General features: G+C 35.0%; 1 protein-coding gene across 1 annotated transcript; it reads right to left on the minus strand.

Annotated features, from left to right (window-relative positions):
- Positions 1 to 755: 755 nt before the first annotated feature.
- Positions 756 to 19291, minus strand: LOC115952307 (ubiquitin carboxyl-terminal hydrolase 8-like). Its single transcript, XM_031069411.1, has 13 exons — positions 18877 to 19291; positions 17867 to 18073; positions 12147 to 12285; positions 9817 to 9876; positions 9619 to 9714; positions 6895 to 7251; positions 6641 to 6781; positions 6380 to 6550; positions 5427 to 5684; positions 4991 to 5136; positions 3572 to 4099; positions 3070 to 3343; positions 756 to 1738 (listed from the first exon to the last, which is right to left on the minus strand). The coding sequence occupies exons 1-13, from the start codon at positions 19224 to 19226 to the stop codon at positions 1622 to 1624; spliced, it is 2844 nt and encodes a 947-aa protein (XP_030925271.1). The 5' UTR covers positions 19227 to 19291; the 3' UTR covers positions 756 to 1621.
- Between the last annotated feature and the right edge of the window lie 21 nt (positions 19292 to 19312).

The following is a 19312-nucleotide window of genomic DNA, read 5'->3' on the forward strand; positions in this document are numbered from 1 at the left end:
CATCCTTGAACAGGGGCCGCAGCCCCAAAAAAAGGTGCTCGGATCACCTACCACCCCCCCTCCCCCCCCCCCCCCCCACACACACACATATATATATATATATATTAGGAGAGAACACACACACACACACACACACACACATATATATATATATATATATATTAGGAGAGAAGATGATAATGATTTTATTAATTTTGTATATCTAACTTTATGATTTTACACTTTTGGGAAGCTCTATTACAACAAGACTTGTTGATACCGTTTAACGAGGGGCATCAGAATTCAACATCATAAATATTAAATAAAACACCGCATGCATATTCTTCTCTAACCTGCTGCAAACCATGTTTGTGATCAAACTGGAGAGCTCTAATCAATACACTAAAGCCATGACTTGAAGAAGAGAATCTCCATACGGAGCAGTCATTCACCTTCTGAGAAACCACCCGCACCTCCAACACTCCATCAAGATTAAGCTTGAATAGGAGGTTGCCCCTTCGCAAAAACTAGACCCCTTGTTATCAATTTTGTTGCTTGTGATTTGATAAAATTAGTTGCACATCTTGCTGCTCGACTAGATTTTTCAAGTTCCATTCCTATGAAACTAGAGCATAGTTAATTATGTTAATATTAATCAAATTCAACTGGATGCTTTTTAGAGGAGGAATTAAATGAACTTGTGAAGGGGTTTAGAAACCTCAATGTTTTTATAATTCCTCCAATTTGGCAAATTTGGAATGGAAGAGATTCAAGTATAATGAATTTTTAGAAAAAATTCAATTTACATCCCTTTAAGGCCGTGCTTGTTTTGGCGTAACAGTGTTAAGGTAGGTTGACAAGCTAAAATATTACAGAATCAATCCCTTTCCCAATCTAAAAGCCCATCTCTAAAATCAATTCTATACATTTTCTGGTCAGCCTTTCCCATCAATAATGCCAAAAGGTGTTTGTTTATATACAGTCTTATCAGCCTTCCCCTCTAGTAAACAAACAATGAACATTTATTTGAGTCTGCAGGAGACTTCCTTGGAAAGTTACCCCATCAAGTCGTCACATAGCTTGCATTGTTGCACTTATTCCCGGCACATGTATTTGGTTCACCATAGCAAGGTTAGTGAAATGTAGCTTCGAAGTAGAAAGCCCCTAACAGCTTCATAAGGATGGTTTGTTGTAACTTCTATAACTTGATGTACAGTGCCAAGACTTCAATTGTCAACCCATGATACTAAATATTTTTTAACTATTATAATTTAAACAAATGCAGGAAACAAAATATGTACCCAATAAATTTTATTAAGTGATATACTTATGGGGAAGCTCTTCCATCTTAAAATTGATGGGTCTATCAAGAATTCCCTCTGTATGAACTATGAAGCATATGTACATTTAACGACAAAGCAGTTGAAATATTCTACCCCAGTCCAATGGCGCCCATTTGAAGCTGTACAGTAAAATCCTTTGTCCTTTGTTCATTTCCTCTATGTGTATCCTCTCCAATTCCAAGCTGTAAGCAAAATGAGGATGCTCCCAAAAATAACTACAAAATGGTTTGGGAGAAAAAGAAGGTAATGCTTGGCCGAACCTGTTTTGCAAATTGTTGCAACTGTACAATTATGTTGGATTATACATCTGGGACTCTCCTGTAGAAAAGAACATAAGCAGCAGAGGTCTTTATCCTGTCTTCACTGACAGGATCAACCTTCTCATCATCAAACTCATACCACATTCCATATCCAAGCTGCATAGGAACAAAGAGAATTAGAGCACCTATAGTATATAGAAATCATGAGTATAATAGAAAAGATATAAAGATGTTCCTGCAAGCAATGTAAAATCTAAGTGCTTTACAGAATTGTTGAGTTAAAAATCCCCAGATTCTCACTAATATTTAGCTTGTATCTTTATTTTATGACATTTAAGCCACTCCCATATCAAGTAAGTTCACAAAAATCAACAAAGTCAAAATTGTAATGGGATATACATGTGATGGAAGGGGTACAAGATGGGTTACCATTCCTACAGAAATGAAACATTAAAGAAAAGACTACACACACACACACACACACACACACACATGTATATATATATATAACTTTCATTCAGATACCAACAAATAAATTCAGCAATTACGTAGGAAGATTAACCACAACACTACTAGGAAACCATACGTTTAGCACACTAATTATACATCATATGATATGTTATCAATGCATTTTCAATTTAATTATAGGCTAAAATGCAAAACTTACCCTCTTAAGTTTCTTCAGAATTCATTTTAATCCTCTAACTTTGCTTTCATTCATTTCAGTCCTCTAAGTTTTAGATTTATTCAATTAAGGACTTTTGTAAACTTTGGTTAAAAATTTTTGAAAAAAAATATCTAGAAAATATTCTTCAATCATTAATTGAATTTTTTTTAATTTAAAAACCTATAAGAAAAATTTTAAAAATTGGAAAATTAACCACAACATATAATAAAAGTTGATGGAAAAGTCTTAATTGAATAATCTTGAAAGTTAAAGAACTAAAATGAACGAAAGCAATGTTAAAGGACTGAAATAAATTTTGGTGAAACATAGAGGGTGAGTTTTGCATTTTAGCCTTAATTATATAACAGAACTAACTTTTTGGTGTTACCACTTACCCTCTATGACAACCCCCCATAGCACAAATTTTCATCACAAAATTACAGTTGATAATCTTGATACCAAGCTAAAAAAGGATCTGTGACTCTCCATTAAACCAGTACTCCCTGAACTTACAATGTTGCCGACTCCACCTTAACACTGGAACTTGCAACTTATTTCAAGTAATGGCATAGATAGCATGTCAAAAATAGTTTTCATTTCAGGATAACAGATTGGACGGGGGACTGTCCTCCACTATGATGAATACCACATCAAATTGAATTTATTTAAGTCAAGTAACTCTGGACTAGCATCCAAATTTTCTCCAATAATCCCATATTTAGAACATTACACTGATTCCAAACAACAAATTCCTAAATAAAAGGTACGTATCAGCAGGCAATCGAGTAAAAATTCCTACACTAAAAGAAACACCACTTACATTAATAGATGCTGTATAGTGACCGCCACCCAGACCTCCATAGTGATTACTAATTGCATACAGTATGTAATGATTAGAAAACTGGCTATTCTTGTGGGCAATGTAGGTTGAGAAATCCAGATAATCAACTGGGAAGTCAACAAATGTTTCTAGCTTGTTCTTAAAATATCGGTTGTATGAGAACCTCTTCAAATGAATAACAAGAATCTCAGGCAATCTCCAAAGATCTAGCTTTTTTATTGCTTGTCGAGGCTCCTTGCAGCTAGGGCAGTACCTACAAATATACACAGTTGCAAAGTAATTAGCAAGATGAAAGTGACAACTTGATTTTTATATGAAAAACATTAGTCAAAGAACTATAGTGATGGCATAAGGACCAAAACCACTTCAAGCACCTTAAAGCTCTAAAAAACACTTTCTTTCCCACTCGTCAAATTAAGTCAAGAATGACCGGCAACAAGCAAAAAAAATTTAGAGACGAAAAATGAGAATAAGCACCAACCACATATCTTCTGGTCCTAAAGGTTCTTCCTTCAAGAAGGCTTCAAGGCATTTGTACAGAGAAACAGACTCTTGAGGCCTCTTCATGAACGTCTGAGGCTTAAAGACCTCTGGAAATGAGCTAAGAATGCACGTATCGTACTTATCAATCATCTTATCTGACCATACAACATGCACCTCCAACTCCTTTGCCAAACCTGAAACTTGAAATGGCTCATCCATCTTTATCTCAGTAGAAAATGGTCCTATCTGGAATTGGAAGTCAGTACCCAAATGTGTCTCATCCAATGTTTCACTGTCTGAGCCGGCATCTGTATCCAAAACTGTAGGGCTAGTGGCATCCAACATATCAGAATCTTCATTGCCAGAACTTCCTTCCTCATCATCATAGTCATTTAATACATCTTCAATGGGCATTAAAAATGGATTGAGTAATTGCAAAAACTTTTTGCGAATATCAGATCCACAAGAAAGATCAGGCAACCTTGCCACCAGTGGAATACCAAACATCTTCAATTTATAAGGCCAACTGCAAACAGACCATATGGATAATTTCATTTATCATTATATACAACCCACAAATTTACATAGCAGCAACCTTACATATTGTCTTACAAATATAACATGTTGAACCTAAACATTTATATGCATATGGCAAGACATTGATGACCATGATTGTGATACATGTCCCATGGAACAGTTAGTTAAAAGCCTCCAAATATTTCAGCAATTACCCAAAAAATCTATTGTGCAGCTCAATGATTAACAACACTTGCAAATGAAAAACTACTATATTTGTTAAAAAGAATAATTATTATAGAAAGCTGCCAAGATGACAGTGCACAGATATTGAGCAGTAAGATACAAGAACAACAGATGTATTATAACATCTAATTTGAAATATAGAATGTTTAGAGAAAATATTTCTTAGAGAGAGAGAGAGAGAGTAAAGATGTATCATTTGTTTGCCATATCCTTATATACTTACAACCTATAAGGGCGCACCCTTTTTCTTTAAACTATGAAAGCATTTACAGTATACAACATAAATTACAAAAATTCTATAATCAACATCCTAATTTATCAACTAATTTGATAATTTTTGGACAAAATAATGAATAGTGGACATTGTAAATGAACTCAAATATGGATAGTAGAGAGTCTGGAAATGCACTTGAGAGACTTATCATAATGAAATCTATCTAATGCATTCCAGATGTTTCAGTTGTCACACACATTATCTGATGTCACTCATTGAGTTATAACACTTGCCACAATTTCTTAAACATGAAAGGAAAGGGAGAAAAGAAGGCACAGAATATAGAATATTGCAGAAAAATCAAATTGAAGTCATAATTTGTTATACAAATGCAACCATAAAAAGCCTCAACAACCATAATAAGAATTTAACTTAACTTACTGCTCAATTTTTTTATGCTTGAAGACAACCAAGGGGGATTTCTCACAATCTTTTGGTAACCGATAAGCAACAAGTTTGTCATCATCTCTGATCAAGGCTATCAAACCAGATGGCTCCAGCCAACTCAACATACGATTCATGTATACCTACAATTCACTCCACAAGGTCAGAGTTCAAAGAAATTTCCACCAACACAACACAAAGGTCATATGAGGTCAGGCACTGTGATAGGTCCCCGTATCATCTCAGTTTGCAATGTTACTTTGAAAAACTTAAGTTACACTACAAAAGCCAGTAGGAATTTCACTCAAGTCATCTAAATAATTGGTGGCAGATCCCACACCAATACTGAGTGCACAGGATAGACATAAGGGTGACTATTTTTTTGTTAGTAACTCACACACTAATACTCAAAAACATATATGCAGTAACAAACCTCAGCCACTAACAGGGTTTCATCATCTCTTAAAGAACATGCAGCACTTAAGGCCAAGATAAGATCCGTGAGCTTCCCACAATCTGGTACAGTTATGGTATAAGTAGATGGTAGTGTAATCCCATCAGCGCTCATGACTGTCAATGTCATAGTCCGCATAACTGTTGAAGGTAATGGCAGCGATAGGTACATAAATGGATCAAATGTGACAGAAACCTTCTTGCAAAGAGGGCAAATCAGTGTTGACCGAAACTGACCCTATAATGTAAGAAAAACAAAGCCAATTATTTTAAAATAAGCGTCGTTTATCCTATAAGCTTTCTTGTTATTAAAAAAAATCAACAACAAATAATTAAATACAGATGCAACTCTATCTCATCCTACAAAATAATCAAAAGCTCTAACCACTTTCCACATTTAGCCATAAGAGGGCATTTATCATATTAGCATCAAAGACTTCCAAGTAAGAAGAATGCCATACTATTAAGTACTACCTCTGTTCCATATTGTTGGTCATGTTTAGAAGATCCAACTTTTAAAAGGAGCATCATTTAATGCTTTTTCTTTTAGTTTAAAAAGTACATATTTCCAAAACTACCCTCATTGATTTAAACTCTAGTGAAAGAATAGTTGACTTTTAAATAAGTACAAGGTAAATTTGCAAAATTTATTTCGTGCAATTTCTATTTGATTTGTTTGTATTTGTTTCAAGTACAGCCTGTTCCTCATCATGAACAAGATGTACTTTTTTTTTAATGAAAATATCTATTACCTATCACACAAAAAAAAAAAAAAATTTCGAAGCGGCCTACATTTTGGGACAACCCAAAATGAGGGGACCAACAATTTGGAACAGAGCAAGTACTGTCACATGTAAAAATGAAAAACTATACATAACTAGAAATCAGAATTTTCCAATCCATGCAAAATGGCGACCTCCTATAACAACTCACTTGGCAAGAATCAACAATGATGGAGTCATTACGAGCAAGGTGATTCTTCCAATGTTCCTCTGCTGCTTCCTCATCTGGACGGTCCTCTAAGCCCTTAGCTTCGATATACGGCTTGCATTTAACACGATTTAAATCTTCATGGAGTCCATCCAACAAAAAAGCAAGAAATTCCTAGATCATAGACATTTTTCTAATATTATGGAAATATTTCTTACACGACACAATAATAAAAATAATTTAAAGAAAAATAATTACACTAACTTGGGAATCATGCTGATTATAGCCACTGAATTGAGGAGCAAAATTAGCAAGTTTTGACTTGAACATCCTTGGAGCCACAGGCCGAGCTCCCGGAGCCCATAGCTTCCTTAATAAATCTCCAAATGCTAAAGCAAGCTCCCCCTGAACAAACATATTTAACAAGAGACGAGGTTCAGAAAAAAGCAAAGATGCTAATTTAAGACAACGCAACTAAATAAAAAGACTGCATATAACATAAATATAAATGTGCGTACTTTCATTCCCAATGGATTATCGTAATTTATCTCTTTTGGGTAGTCTCCAAGGAAATAATCAACAAGCTCTGGGGTATGCACCAAGCACTGGATGGCACTGTTCATGAAACAAGTATTCCCAAGATTTTGTAATCCTGTCAAGCCCAAGGAAGCAGCTCCCCTATAGCTACCACCACTTTGTGAAGAACTAGTTAAAGTTAATAAAGAGCCTACTTTGTCAGTGCTCCCATTCATCTTAAGAGACCCACTGCAAAAGGGAACTTCCATTTTGGACTGTACTAGAGCCATCTCATTATTCCTCTCATCTATACCCCTTAGAGTATCTGAAAACCCATAGACTTGCAATTCAAGAAGAATCTGCATGGCCAACATGCAACAAATGAGCAAATATATTGACTAAGCAATTGGATTTTCATGAAGAACTTAAATAAATTTAAAACATGGAGTTAAAACTCATATTTACAGAATATTTTTACTGCAACAGTTACATAAGAGAATTGTTAAGTATAGACCAAGCTCTAAGGCAATCAATCTAACACCCTTTTCAAGCCCATGTTTTAAACTGGTAAATAACAAGCAACTATGAAATTAATGAGGCAAACTGCCAGTAAGATTACTAATTTAGAATGTAATTTGTAAATAATCAAACATTATCAACTTATTTCAACTGCATTAAACAGCCTCTATGTTTTATTAACAAAATAGGTATATTAACTCTTTGGTCATGTAATTTTTTATAATCTGTAAGACCTATTAATACAAAGTCAAAATGACTGATGGAGGGCACTTTATCGCATTTAAACTAACTGTTGATGCACGCATGGAACACTGAACCTTGGGCCCATTCTATTTGAGATTATAACAAAATTACCAACAGTTCCATTCAAAAAATTCAAACATGATCACCCATAATGGAATAAAAACCTCCAAAGACAAGATAAGTAGATCATTTTTTTTTTCTTTTTATTAGTTGAGCAAGATTAGAATGTTCTCCCCCATATGATTGTAAAATATAAGCAGTTGTGATGAGAAAGCATCTCCCAGAAAATACAAATGCGTCTAGATCCTTTCCTCACAAGATACTCATCCATAACCATTATGACATCAAGGAGCAAACAAAGTGCAACTAAACAAGTCCATAAGCTATTAAGTGTTGTATTCACATATATCTTTGTTGATAATTTTTATGCAGAAACAAGCAAAAGATGCTAAATGATAATTACACAAAATGACTCTTAAAGAAGGATCTCCTCCTGAATCCTGAGGAGGCCAGCAACTAAAACTAAAGAATCAAGAAGGTCCACATCATGACCAGACCATTTGAAAGCCTCTTTAAGATCAGATATTCATCTTCTAAAGGATTGGTCTATAGTGATATTCTTGTCCTGATATCAGTATTCCACACATTAATAAACACAAAGCAAGAAGAATTTCTCCACAAAAACCACACACACACACACACACACACACACACACACACATATATATATATATATTTGGTTTGAAATAAAACCTAAAGATCCTGATTCAGAAATTAGTAGTCTTATTTTTCCCCAAATACATATTTGGGAAGGAAAACAAGCAAAGCAGGATGCTTAATGGAGATGTAAAATCCAAAACCCCCTAAGGCACATTAAAATCCAAATTGGAAGGAAACCACCCCCTCCCAAAAACAAAACGTCCAAGACTCAATTCAACATTACATCAATTCTTGAAAATCTGGAACACAATATGGTAGGCACACACACGCATACTAATTTTTAATTGAAAATATTATTTACAAACAGTAAAAGGCATAAACAGGTACAAATAATAGAACTAATTTTAAACCTCTATATAACAAAAGAACACAATTATCCATGTTTGACATTTATAGAGACTTGTACTATGCCCGTGAAAGTGACGTGTTAGCAAAAGATCATATGTAAACTAAAAAAAAAAACTTAAGTTACCTGGTGTAATAGCATCATGTAAAACCAGGTGTTTATCAAAATTAAAAAAATTTAATACATGATTAAAACTATTTAAAATAATGAGTGAAACTTATTTTGAATTTCTTCTTTTGACAGGCAATATACTATTTTTGCTTGCAATAAGTGGGTGTGGGGGATTTGAACCCAGGTTCTCTCAATAGAGAGAATGCAAACAAGCTACAAGGCTCTAGGCTTGAAACTTAGTAAGAGTTTCACACATACTAAATTATCTTTACTGATTTTAGCGTATTAATAGTGAGCCACATGGCAAAAGCATATCATACAACATGTGATGCTTACATTGAATCACATAACTTAAGCACAAATGCCTAACACAGCCCCTAGCAGTATTCAGGGGTTATATATAAAAACTCTTACTTGTCCTAGTATTAGAATTCCTAGTAACTTGGAACCAAAGAAAATAAACCTAAGATACTTAGGATCTCCTAGAATATTATGGACTCAATTAAATTACCAAATGCCCAGAAAGTATAAATTTGCCACTGAATATAATATTGACTATAACTAATAACATTGAAGCCCAAATAAAAAAGACTGTTTTAACCCTAAAAGACTCATACCTAGACCTTTAAAACCACCCAACTATCACTTCAATTGGACTTCACATGGGACCCCATACAATAATTCTTGAATAGGCGAATTTGCCAAGTAATAGCAAGTTAATCTTCCACGGCTGCACCAGAACATGAAATTTTAACAAGATGGCAGTATTCAAATAATTTAACCTTACCTCTCTCTGTGCTTGTCCAGAAGATTCGTTAAGCAAATTTATTTTGTTTTCCAAGAAAAATTGTGTTGTCTGCCCTGAGAAGTCCCAAATATTTAACTGTGCAATCAAATGACACAGCCAGTAAATATCATTAAGCTAAATCACCATCACCCCCCCCCCCACCAACACATTCACAAAATAAAAAGAGAGAGAACTCACAGGAGCAGACTTGGAACTGAAAATTTTGCAAGCTCTCTTGTAAAATTCAAGTACATTGTCCTGAAAAATGCAGTCTAATGTCAAAAACAAGAGGAACTTTATTTATAATACTCCGGTGGTATTAAAAAGTTAAGACATACAATGAAAGGTAAATCAATGAATTATTGGGTAAAGTTACACCTGCAATTAGGCAAAAAAATCAATGTATAGTTCTGGTGCAACTAAAATCTATGCACTAGATCAGAAATTGCAAGGCTTAGTGACTTAACGGAGATGAATATAAAATATAAAAAATAAAATAAAAAACAAAGTGCTCACAAAATAAATGAGTAGAAGTGTCGAATTTTTTTAATTGATAAAGGTTATTTTTATGGAAAAAAGAGAGGATTTTTTTATTGATAAAGAATATTAACGGTGAGTTTGGATACCGCTTATTTTGTTGAAAACTGAAAAAAATAAATAATAAAAATTTTACTGTTCACCAAAGGGTTACTGTAGATATGCCTATTTGCACTGTTCATAGGAGGCGCTGGTTTAAAAAAAAAAAAAAAAAAAAAAAAAAGGCCTGAAACGTGTTTTGCATCCAAACGTGGATGCAATAATCGGTACCCAAACGGTACCTAAAAGAGGAAAAGAGGCCAACGCAAACCTAAACAGGAGAATGGATTATTAAATAAATTTGCAAATTTTCAAGCAAGAAGTTCAACCTTTTAAATCATCCATAACAATTATATTAACAAACATGCATCAAACCGCATCATTCCCATTGTTTTACTATTAATCCTTTTTTTTTTTTTTTTTTTGGGATAGGTAATCAAAGATTTATTTCATAAAAAGGGCATCATGTTCACAATGGTGAACACTCAGAACTTAAAACGAATACAAGTACCTCAGGAAGAGATACAATAGAAAGAAGAAATTCAGAAATGGAAATACATTGTGTAAAACCCCAAATTTTACCCCACTTAAATAGTGTCCCAACTAGTATAGACTTCAAAAGATCTATTGATCTCACAATATCTTCAAAAGTAAGATTATTACGCTCCCGCCAAATTAAGCACATCAAACAAGCCGGAACCAAATTAATCCAAATATATATATGTGTGTGTGTGTGTGTATATTGCAAAGTTGCAATTATTAATATGTTAACTGGCCATCCACACAAATTTGACTAACTTTCACCTAATTACCTCCATTCAAGAGCTTTGAAATAAGCTACTACTAATCCAGCCAGGATATATGTTGTATTGTATAGACTAATTCATCCTCGCTTGATTGACCCTTGCATTCAATCTTTGTAGATTGATGATGAGGCCCAAAATTATAGGAACAATTTTTAATGATTAAGAATTCATTAGAAGCAGGAGCACAACCCATGAACATGAAAAATATTTTTCATTAATAAGTTACACATGACCTAGTGGGTGTTAAAGAGAGAGATTCTACTTGAACTAGGGCTAACCAACCTGTATGTAAATACTAAAGAAAGAACAAAAATAAAATAAATACAAGGCCAAAATAGTTTTTTGGTCCTTAAAGTTTATATTGAGTGCTTTTAGTCCCTGATGTTTCAAGAAAGTAATGTTAGTCCCATAAGAAACGAGCATTATTGGTCTCTCTATCTAGTTTTGTTAATTTTCTAGAGTATGTAGCTAACAGAGCAAAGATGTGGTCAATCTGTCTTACTTCGAATATGATTACACAGTGGAATCTTCAAGTACACACAATTTCTAAATTCAACTACTAGTATAATTAGAATAAAGAGGTAACATCAGCCTACAAAGACTATGCATCAATGCAGAGAGAATAACAGCAGATCTTCCTGCAACTTTGATACTTTGCTATAATGCGTGATTGGCTTCCTTCCTATAGCTTAGGATTGGCTACATTTCTATTTTCTTCTTCCTCTCTTACATTTCATTTAAAAAGTATCTAATCTGCTGCCTGCAACAGGCTAAACCTCTACCCATTTCACTTATAAGTTTAAAAAGATCCATGATTCAATAATTTCAATTCCAAAACACTCTTCTACTAGAGCTTCCTATGTTAGACTACAAAGCTAGACGCCATACCATGGGGGTTGGAAGAAACCGTGGAATCATGAAGAAATTAAATAACACTGCTTTTAAAAGCATACCTAGCTTGTATGCCGATGAAAATTATATTTGTTAACAACAGCTGGTATAATGAGCTCTGAAAAGCAAGGTTTATCCAACTTTGGCAAAGGATCCAACCATTCACCAACCAAAATCCAAAAGGCACGTACAAGACTACTATAACAGGTGGAAGGCAGTGAAAACAAGAATAGAAGAATATTTTGCAAAACTGACCTTTTGGCTGATTTTCACCACCAATGAATTTGTTTCCCACAAAACAAAAAGCCTAATTTGTATAGGAAAGATATCCTGCAAAGAATCTCCATCACCACAGAGACTACCATGATATACTGCTGCGCTAAGATCATTATGCCTACAGAAAAAGTTGAATGAATCATTGTCAAAATATCATACAAATTTCAATGATAAATTAAGATAATGATGTTGAGAAATTTTCCAGAAGAAATAATGATGCAGCCATGGAAGATGGATTTGCTTTTATTTTGCAAATTCCCCTATTCAAGAATTTTTTTTTTTTTTTTTTTTTTTGATAAGTAAAAAGATATATTGATATAAAGGGGACACCCTAGTGCACAGGGAGTGTATAAGGGAAAAGAAATCAAATACAAAAATTGCAAGAGTCTAGGAAATCAATAAAAGAGGGGAAAGATTTATCTTGCAAAGCAAACAACCAATCCCTTAAAGTTCTAAAAAAGAGAAGCTTGAGGTCAGGAATAGATTTCTCAGTATCTTCAAAACATCTACTATTCCTATTCAAGAATTATTTTATTGGGTCCATGTGTGAAGTGCAATTGAAGTAAAAAAAATTTCATGGTCCAAGTAGGAGTCTTTTAGGGTTTAAACAGTTTTTCATTTGGATTTTCATTTTATTAGCTATGGTCAATTTTATAATCAAGGACAAATCTGTAGTTTCTGCAATTCCTATGAATTAAAGGTATTTGGTAATTTGGTTGAGTCCAAAATCTTCTAGGAGATCCTAAGTACCTTAGATTTATTTTCTTTGGGTCCAAGTCAAGTATTTATTAGGTTTGGTATACTAGTCTACTGTATAACCCCAGCTAGTATACTTCCTATGTACTTGTTGATTGTTTTTGAATAAATATTATTGCTTATCAAAAATATATTGTGCTTGATATATTCAAAGGAGATGGAGAGTTGATTAATAAAATTGTTGAATATTTTGAGCATGGAGGCACATTGACCTTTGTGGGTTCTCTCTTCTCCTTTTCTCTTCTTACTCCTCTTCTCTATTTTTTTTTCTTTTCTTTCTCTAAATTACCGTTCATGAGTGCTGTTCATACAGCCCCTAAAACACCATAAAAACCTCTATTATCTTATTTCATACAATCCCATAATCCTTCTTAAACGTTTCTAAACCTAGATCTACAAGTTCTCATAACCCTAAGCCCACCACAAACACACGTAAACAAGTTCTTCAATTTGTCCTGCGTCATATCATTGCTATATTATGCAAATTTTGAAATAAAATAAAATAAAAATAAAGAAAGAAGAAGAAGAAGAAGAAGAATTCTATTGAAGATGAAAGAAAGAAAAAATAGGTATAAATTTATAATATAAATCTCTCCTCTCCAATCTCATAGGCAATCACGAATACCTAAGAAACCAACATAATTTAAATAGAACGTTAGCAACAGCATGATACATGTGCAATAAACACTGCAAACAGCCTTGTTGTTATAAACATGAAGTTTTATTAAAAATGAGAACTACTTTGTGTTCACATGATGAACACAAAGTATTTAAAAATTTCAAACAATTATATAGAAGGTCCTAAAGAGTTTTGGAACTCAAAAATGGAATTACAAAATGTACAACCCCATGTCCTAGCCCAATCAAACAAGGTATGAATCAACAAAGATTGCAATTGCTCAAGGGATCTCTTGGCATCTTCAAACATGACTATCATGTTCCTTCCACACTAACCACATCAAACACGCAGACACAGGATTCTAGATAAACCAAATAACCGATAAACTGTACTCCAAAAAGCATGAGCAACATCACAATGGATCGATCAGTAATTCACCAGTCCCCAAAATGCCGACACATACAGCACCAAACCACTAATATGACCCCCCCTCTTCTTAAGGTTATCAGTAGTAAAAATCTAATCCCATGTGGCTAGCTTCCCACAAAAAGAATGACATTCACTTAGGGACCTTTTTTTTTATATAGGTAATAATACTGTTATTGAAAAAAACTGAACATCATGTTCACAATGGTGAACTCTCTAAACAAGGAACAATTACAACCAAATCAAGAACTAAAAGGAAGGGAAAGTAAGAATTTAGAAATTGAATGAGCATTCGCACCACGGATAACCTGGTAATAAGACTGAACATCAAAAGTACCACTCCCATTCAAGCACCAACTTATCCTATCACCTCCTTCCCCCCTAGGTACCTGAGAATAAATGAGATCAAGGAAGGAATACACTGACTCCAACTCCTAATCATCAAAGTCTATGAAAACGCAAATTCCACATCCCTTCCACCCCATCCGACTGATATTTCAAGACATCGGAGACTACCGCATCCTTATTCGCCAAGCACTCAAACAAAGTCGGGTATAGGTCCCTCAAAGGTGGGTGACCACTCCAAGGATCAAACCAAAACCTTACACAATTGCCATCACCTACCTGAAATACCACATGTTGGAAGAAGCCATCCCAACTTGCTTTGATCCTTTGCCACAAGCTACACTTGTGAGTTCCTTTACCAACTCTTATATCCGACCCCCCCCCCCTCTCTTTTCCTCTTGACACTTAGATTCTATCACCCAACACCACAAGTGTGAGACTTCTTGGCCAAAATGCCACAACCATATCACCAATAAAGCTTTGTTAAAGTTCCTTATTTTCCTAAAAATTAAAATCCAATCCACCCAACTCAACAAGTGTACAAACCCTATCCCATGCCACCAACCAAAACTTAAACTTGCCCTCCGAGGTGGATTAGAAATTTCTCTGAATCCTTTCCAACCTATCCTCCACATGCATGGGGATGGTAAATAAAGGTAATATGTTGGAAGGCTCGAAAGAGCACTCCTTAACAAAGCAAGTCTGCCAAAGATTTTCTAACGTTGATTTTTCACAATGCCGCAATCCAAACCACCAAAAAATACAACAATACACAAAAACCTTGTCCTCCATATATTTCTCCATGAAAACCAAAGCTCCCAATTTGGTCTCAAAGCTGCATAGTAGTTATAAACATCATATTTTTCAATACATGATAGGCCCCACCCTAGTACCCTACCTTATCCTCCTGTCACCAAATGGAAAATGAGTGTATACAAGGTCAAAAGAACTTAGCTACTAACTCCAATTCTCAATCCTAAGAATCACTTACAAAATAAGATTCCAGCACTGCACTCCTCCCTCCAATCTTGAGTCTACTCATATATGAAGCAACAAAAAATCCACATCTATAGCTAAGCAAACAAACTCAAAATTTGTTCTTGCAAAGAAAAAAATCCACACTATACATCATACCAGAAGCAAACAAGTGACCCATCGCTCACCATATGCTGCTTAACGTAGTCTAGTCCCTTAAATGGTGCTCAAGCAACTTTAAGAGATTAACACTTTCAAGAGAATTAAAGTTGCCTCCCTCTTTGTTGTCCACTTTCTCTTCTCTCTCTTTGCTTACTTTCATTGATAGTTGTTCTATGTCTTGACAGTTCTTTTTCTTTCTTAGTATATTTCTTGTATACTGAGATTCATCAATAAAAATATTATTATTCATCACAACCTCCCCCCCCCCCCCCCCCCCCCAACACGCACACACATCAAGCAGAGGCAGCACAAAGTACACTAGTTTACAAGTGAGAAGAACTAGTGAAAAAACACCCCAAGTTTTGGAGAAACAACACTGACTTCCCAACTTGTTATAACAAATTCACCCTTTTCTTTATTGGTTGACACAAGATTAAACAAAAACAATCCAACAATAAAACTGAAGGACATAAAATAAAAGATAGGCAATCTAGGAGTCAGCAACAAGCAAGAAAAAAAAAAATCCTTAGGAGTCAGCACCTAGGGTTGCCTAAAGTTAGCACCAGGCCATTAGGAATATATCTCAATAGGGAGAACAATGCTATGCTAATATAGACTGCTAGACCCTAATTCTAATTCTAATCGACTAAGGAAACCTAATTCTAAATGACTTGGGAAATCCCAATTATTGAAGGACAAAGTTTAGCTCCAACCATGTTTGGGGCTATCTTTTCCATCCTACTATGAGCAAAATTATAAGAATATCCATGTGTATTATTTAAACAAGTCATGACATTAAAAAAGTCATGTGACTAAAACTACATATCAATGGTATCTTCAATTATTACATGGTAGGTTGAAACAAGATAACTACAAGCATGTTTAGAGCCAAAAATTTTCCATTATTGAATTACAAAAATAAACTGAGACTCTAGGAACTTAATTAACTACCAAGACTTAAAATATACCAACCTCTTAGAAAATAAACAAGGAGAAAAACTAAACAGAACTCTTCAGGGGAAGGATAGAGGGACATTAAAAAAAAAAATACTTCAACTCTGCAACTTAGTTACAACATATATTAAAGCTATCTAAAATCTAAACAAATACTTTCCACCCCAATCTTCTTGTAAATTATTATTCCATACTGTAAGAACCATTTTAATCACGTGATAGCTGCTTATAAAAAACTTTAGAAACAGAAGAAATCAAATTCTCTTTTTTTTTTATAGGTAATAAGAATATTATTAAAACAAACTAAAAAACAGATGAAAGCCAATACAAGGTGTTCATGATGGTGAACACAAGGAAAAGCAATAAACAAAATAAACAGCAAACAACGAAAAGGAAAAACTTAAAAAGCAATACTAAGAGAAGAAATAAACTCTAAGATAGTGGAGCATTCCGAGAAGCCCTAACACCTAGACCAATCAAATAAAGTCTTCTGGCAAAGAGCTTGTAATTGAACCAAGGATTTATCGATGTCCTCAAAAGAGCGTCGATTTCTTTCCGTCCAAACAATCCACATCAAACAGCCGGGAATCAAATTCCATATGTCTAAATTAAATTTTCCCAGCCAAAAACTCCAACAGTACACCAAGCTTTCCACAGAGCCTAGCATGACCCAACGTATCCCAAAGATCTGAAGCATATAAACCCACAGAGAGTAAACTACCAGACAATGGAGGAGAAGATGATCCACGGTTTCCTCATTCCGATGGCACATACAACACCTATTCACCAAAATGCGCCCCCTAAGCATAAGATTATCCAAAGTAAGGACCTGCCCATAAACCGCTGTCCACACAAAAAAAGCCACCCTCCTAGGGATCTTAGCTTTCCAATCACCCTTCCACGGAAAATTGGAAGCAGTTGCACCCCTAATGATATTGTAATAGGACCGGGTATCAAACATGCCATTCCCTTTGAGACACCAATGAGAAGTATCAATCCCACCACCCCTAGGGATCTGAGATTGAATGAACTCAAGGAAAGATAACGCAGCCCCTAATTCCCTTTCATGAAAATTCCTATGAAATCTCAAATTCCAGATTCTATCATTACAACCCTCTTGGTAGCATAAAACATCATAAATGTAAGCTTCCTTGTCGTTAGAACACACATACAACTAAGGATAGAGCCTATTAAGCGTGTTATCTCCAACCCACTTATCAAATTCTCCTAATGCATTATCTCTTGTGAGTTTTTTTTTTTTTTTTTTTTTTTGGGATAGGTTTAAAAAATTGGTTAATTCAATTTGATTTTTAGACAATTTCCAAAGATCCTATGATTTTTTTTTTTAAGAGATAGTTTCAACCTATAGTTGCTATTTATCATCAAACCAAGTTCTTGACCACATGCATTTCGGAAAAAGAACAAATCAAAGGGACGTAGAAGCAAATGTTTGCACGCTCACCGTTTGAGGGCCCATAACCACATTGGTTTAGGGAGCAAGGCATACTCACGGCCTGAAAACCCTTCTTCTTCCTTTTCAGCATTCCTAGAATCCTCTTTCTTCCTCAAATCCAGTACAATTTCTGACTCAATGTCATCGTTCAATGACGCAGAGTATAAAACACCTCCTATTTCATTATCATCATCACGTTGAGCCTCCTTCCACCACCTGAAAATTCAATACACAATTGAATTGAGGAGGCCACATAATAAGACATGCTCCCTACTGGAATGCATTGTTACAACAAAAACTTTTCCGAAATGCATTATTTCGCTGGATGCTCTCTCTTAATATTAGAATGAAATAAAATAGAAGAACATTGCATAAAGACTACCTATATTTAATTAAAAAAAAAAACAATCTTTTTAGATTAATCTTGGTTTATTGATTACCTTTTCAAAGAGTTTATACATTTACACCACAATTACCAAGAAGCTGAATTTCCTTCACCAAATTAACATAAAAAGCTACTCCTAGACAGTAAACCTATAAAACATAAACAATTATAAATGCAAAAGCAATCAATAGCAACTCAAATTTCATTGCTTAAAGCACAAGAAAGCACACCACAGACAAATTTACTTACCAATAACCACTCACCACATAAGCTGTTCGTAAAAAAATTTGTAGCTCTAGCATTTTCCTTTCTCTAATTCACCAAATTCCAAAATCCAAAACCTAACCTATGGTAAACCAAGTAGAGCTTATACATTTCATAAAGCCTATTCCAGAGAGTTTATACATTTACACCATAATATAAAGTAGTTAAATTTCCTTCACAAAATTGACCCCCCCCCAAAAAAAAAGCAACATAGAGAGAGTACAAATGCAAAAGCAATAACAGTAATACTCAAATTGCATTGCTGAAAGCACAAGAAAACGAAGCAATCATTCCCCCTAATTCAGCAAAATCCTGAATCCAAAACCTAACCTAGAGACTTTCATTTTCGGCGAGCGAGTAGAGAATATACCTGTAGGGAACCAAGTATAGCTTGTCAATGGCGGAATTGGAATCGGAGGCGGAGGCGTCGAAGTCGTAGTCGTCGTCGTCGCCGTCGAGAAGAGTACGGAGGGGGCGGGAGCGGTAGTTATCGGACCAGGGGTCATCGAGGGAGGAGAAGGGGTCGTCCATGGAGGAGAAGAACGCTAGGGTTTTGGAAGCGAAGGCACGTGCGAGGGACTTGCAGAGTTGGAGCGTGGAGGAGAGAGAGAAGAAGTGAGGGAGTTTTAAAGAGAGGAAGCGAGTGAGTCTGGAAGAAAAGAAGAGTTGCTGCGAATGCGATGATAAGAGTCGGAGCTTTTCATAGAGAAGACGAGTCATAGCCTCATTATGTGACCGATGCGTTATTGCTTTTTGCCCCCACACCACACCAGTCACGCACACACACACCCACAAAAATGTTCCCT

Source organism: Quercus lobata, chromosome 7 (genome assembly GCF_001633185.2).
Source record: "Quercus lobata isolate SW786 chromosome 7, ValleyOak3.0 Primary Assembly, whole genome shotgun sequence".
Taxonomy (NCBI): Eukaryota; Viridiplantae; Streptophyta; class Magnoliopsida; order Fagales; family Fagaceae; genus Quercus; species Quercus lobata.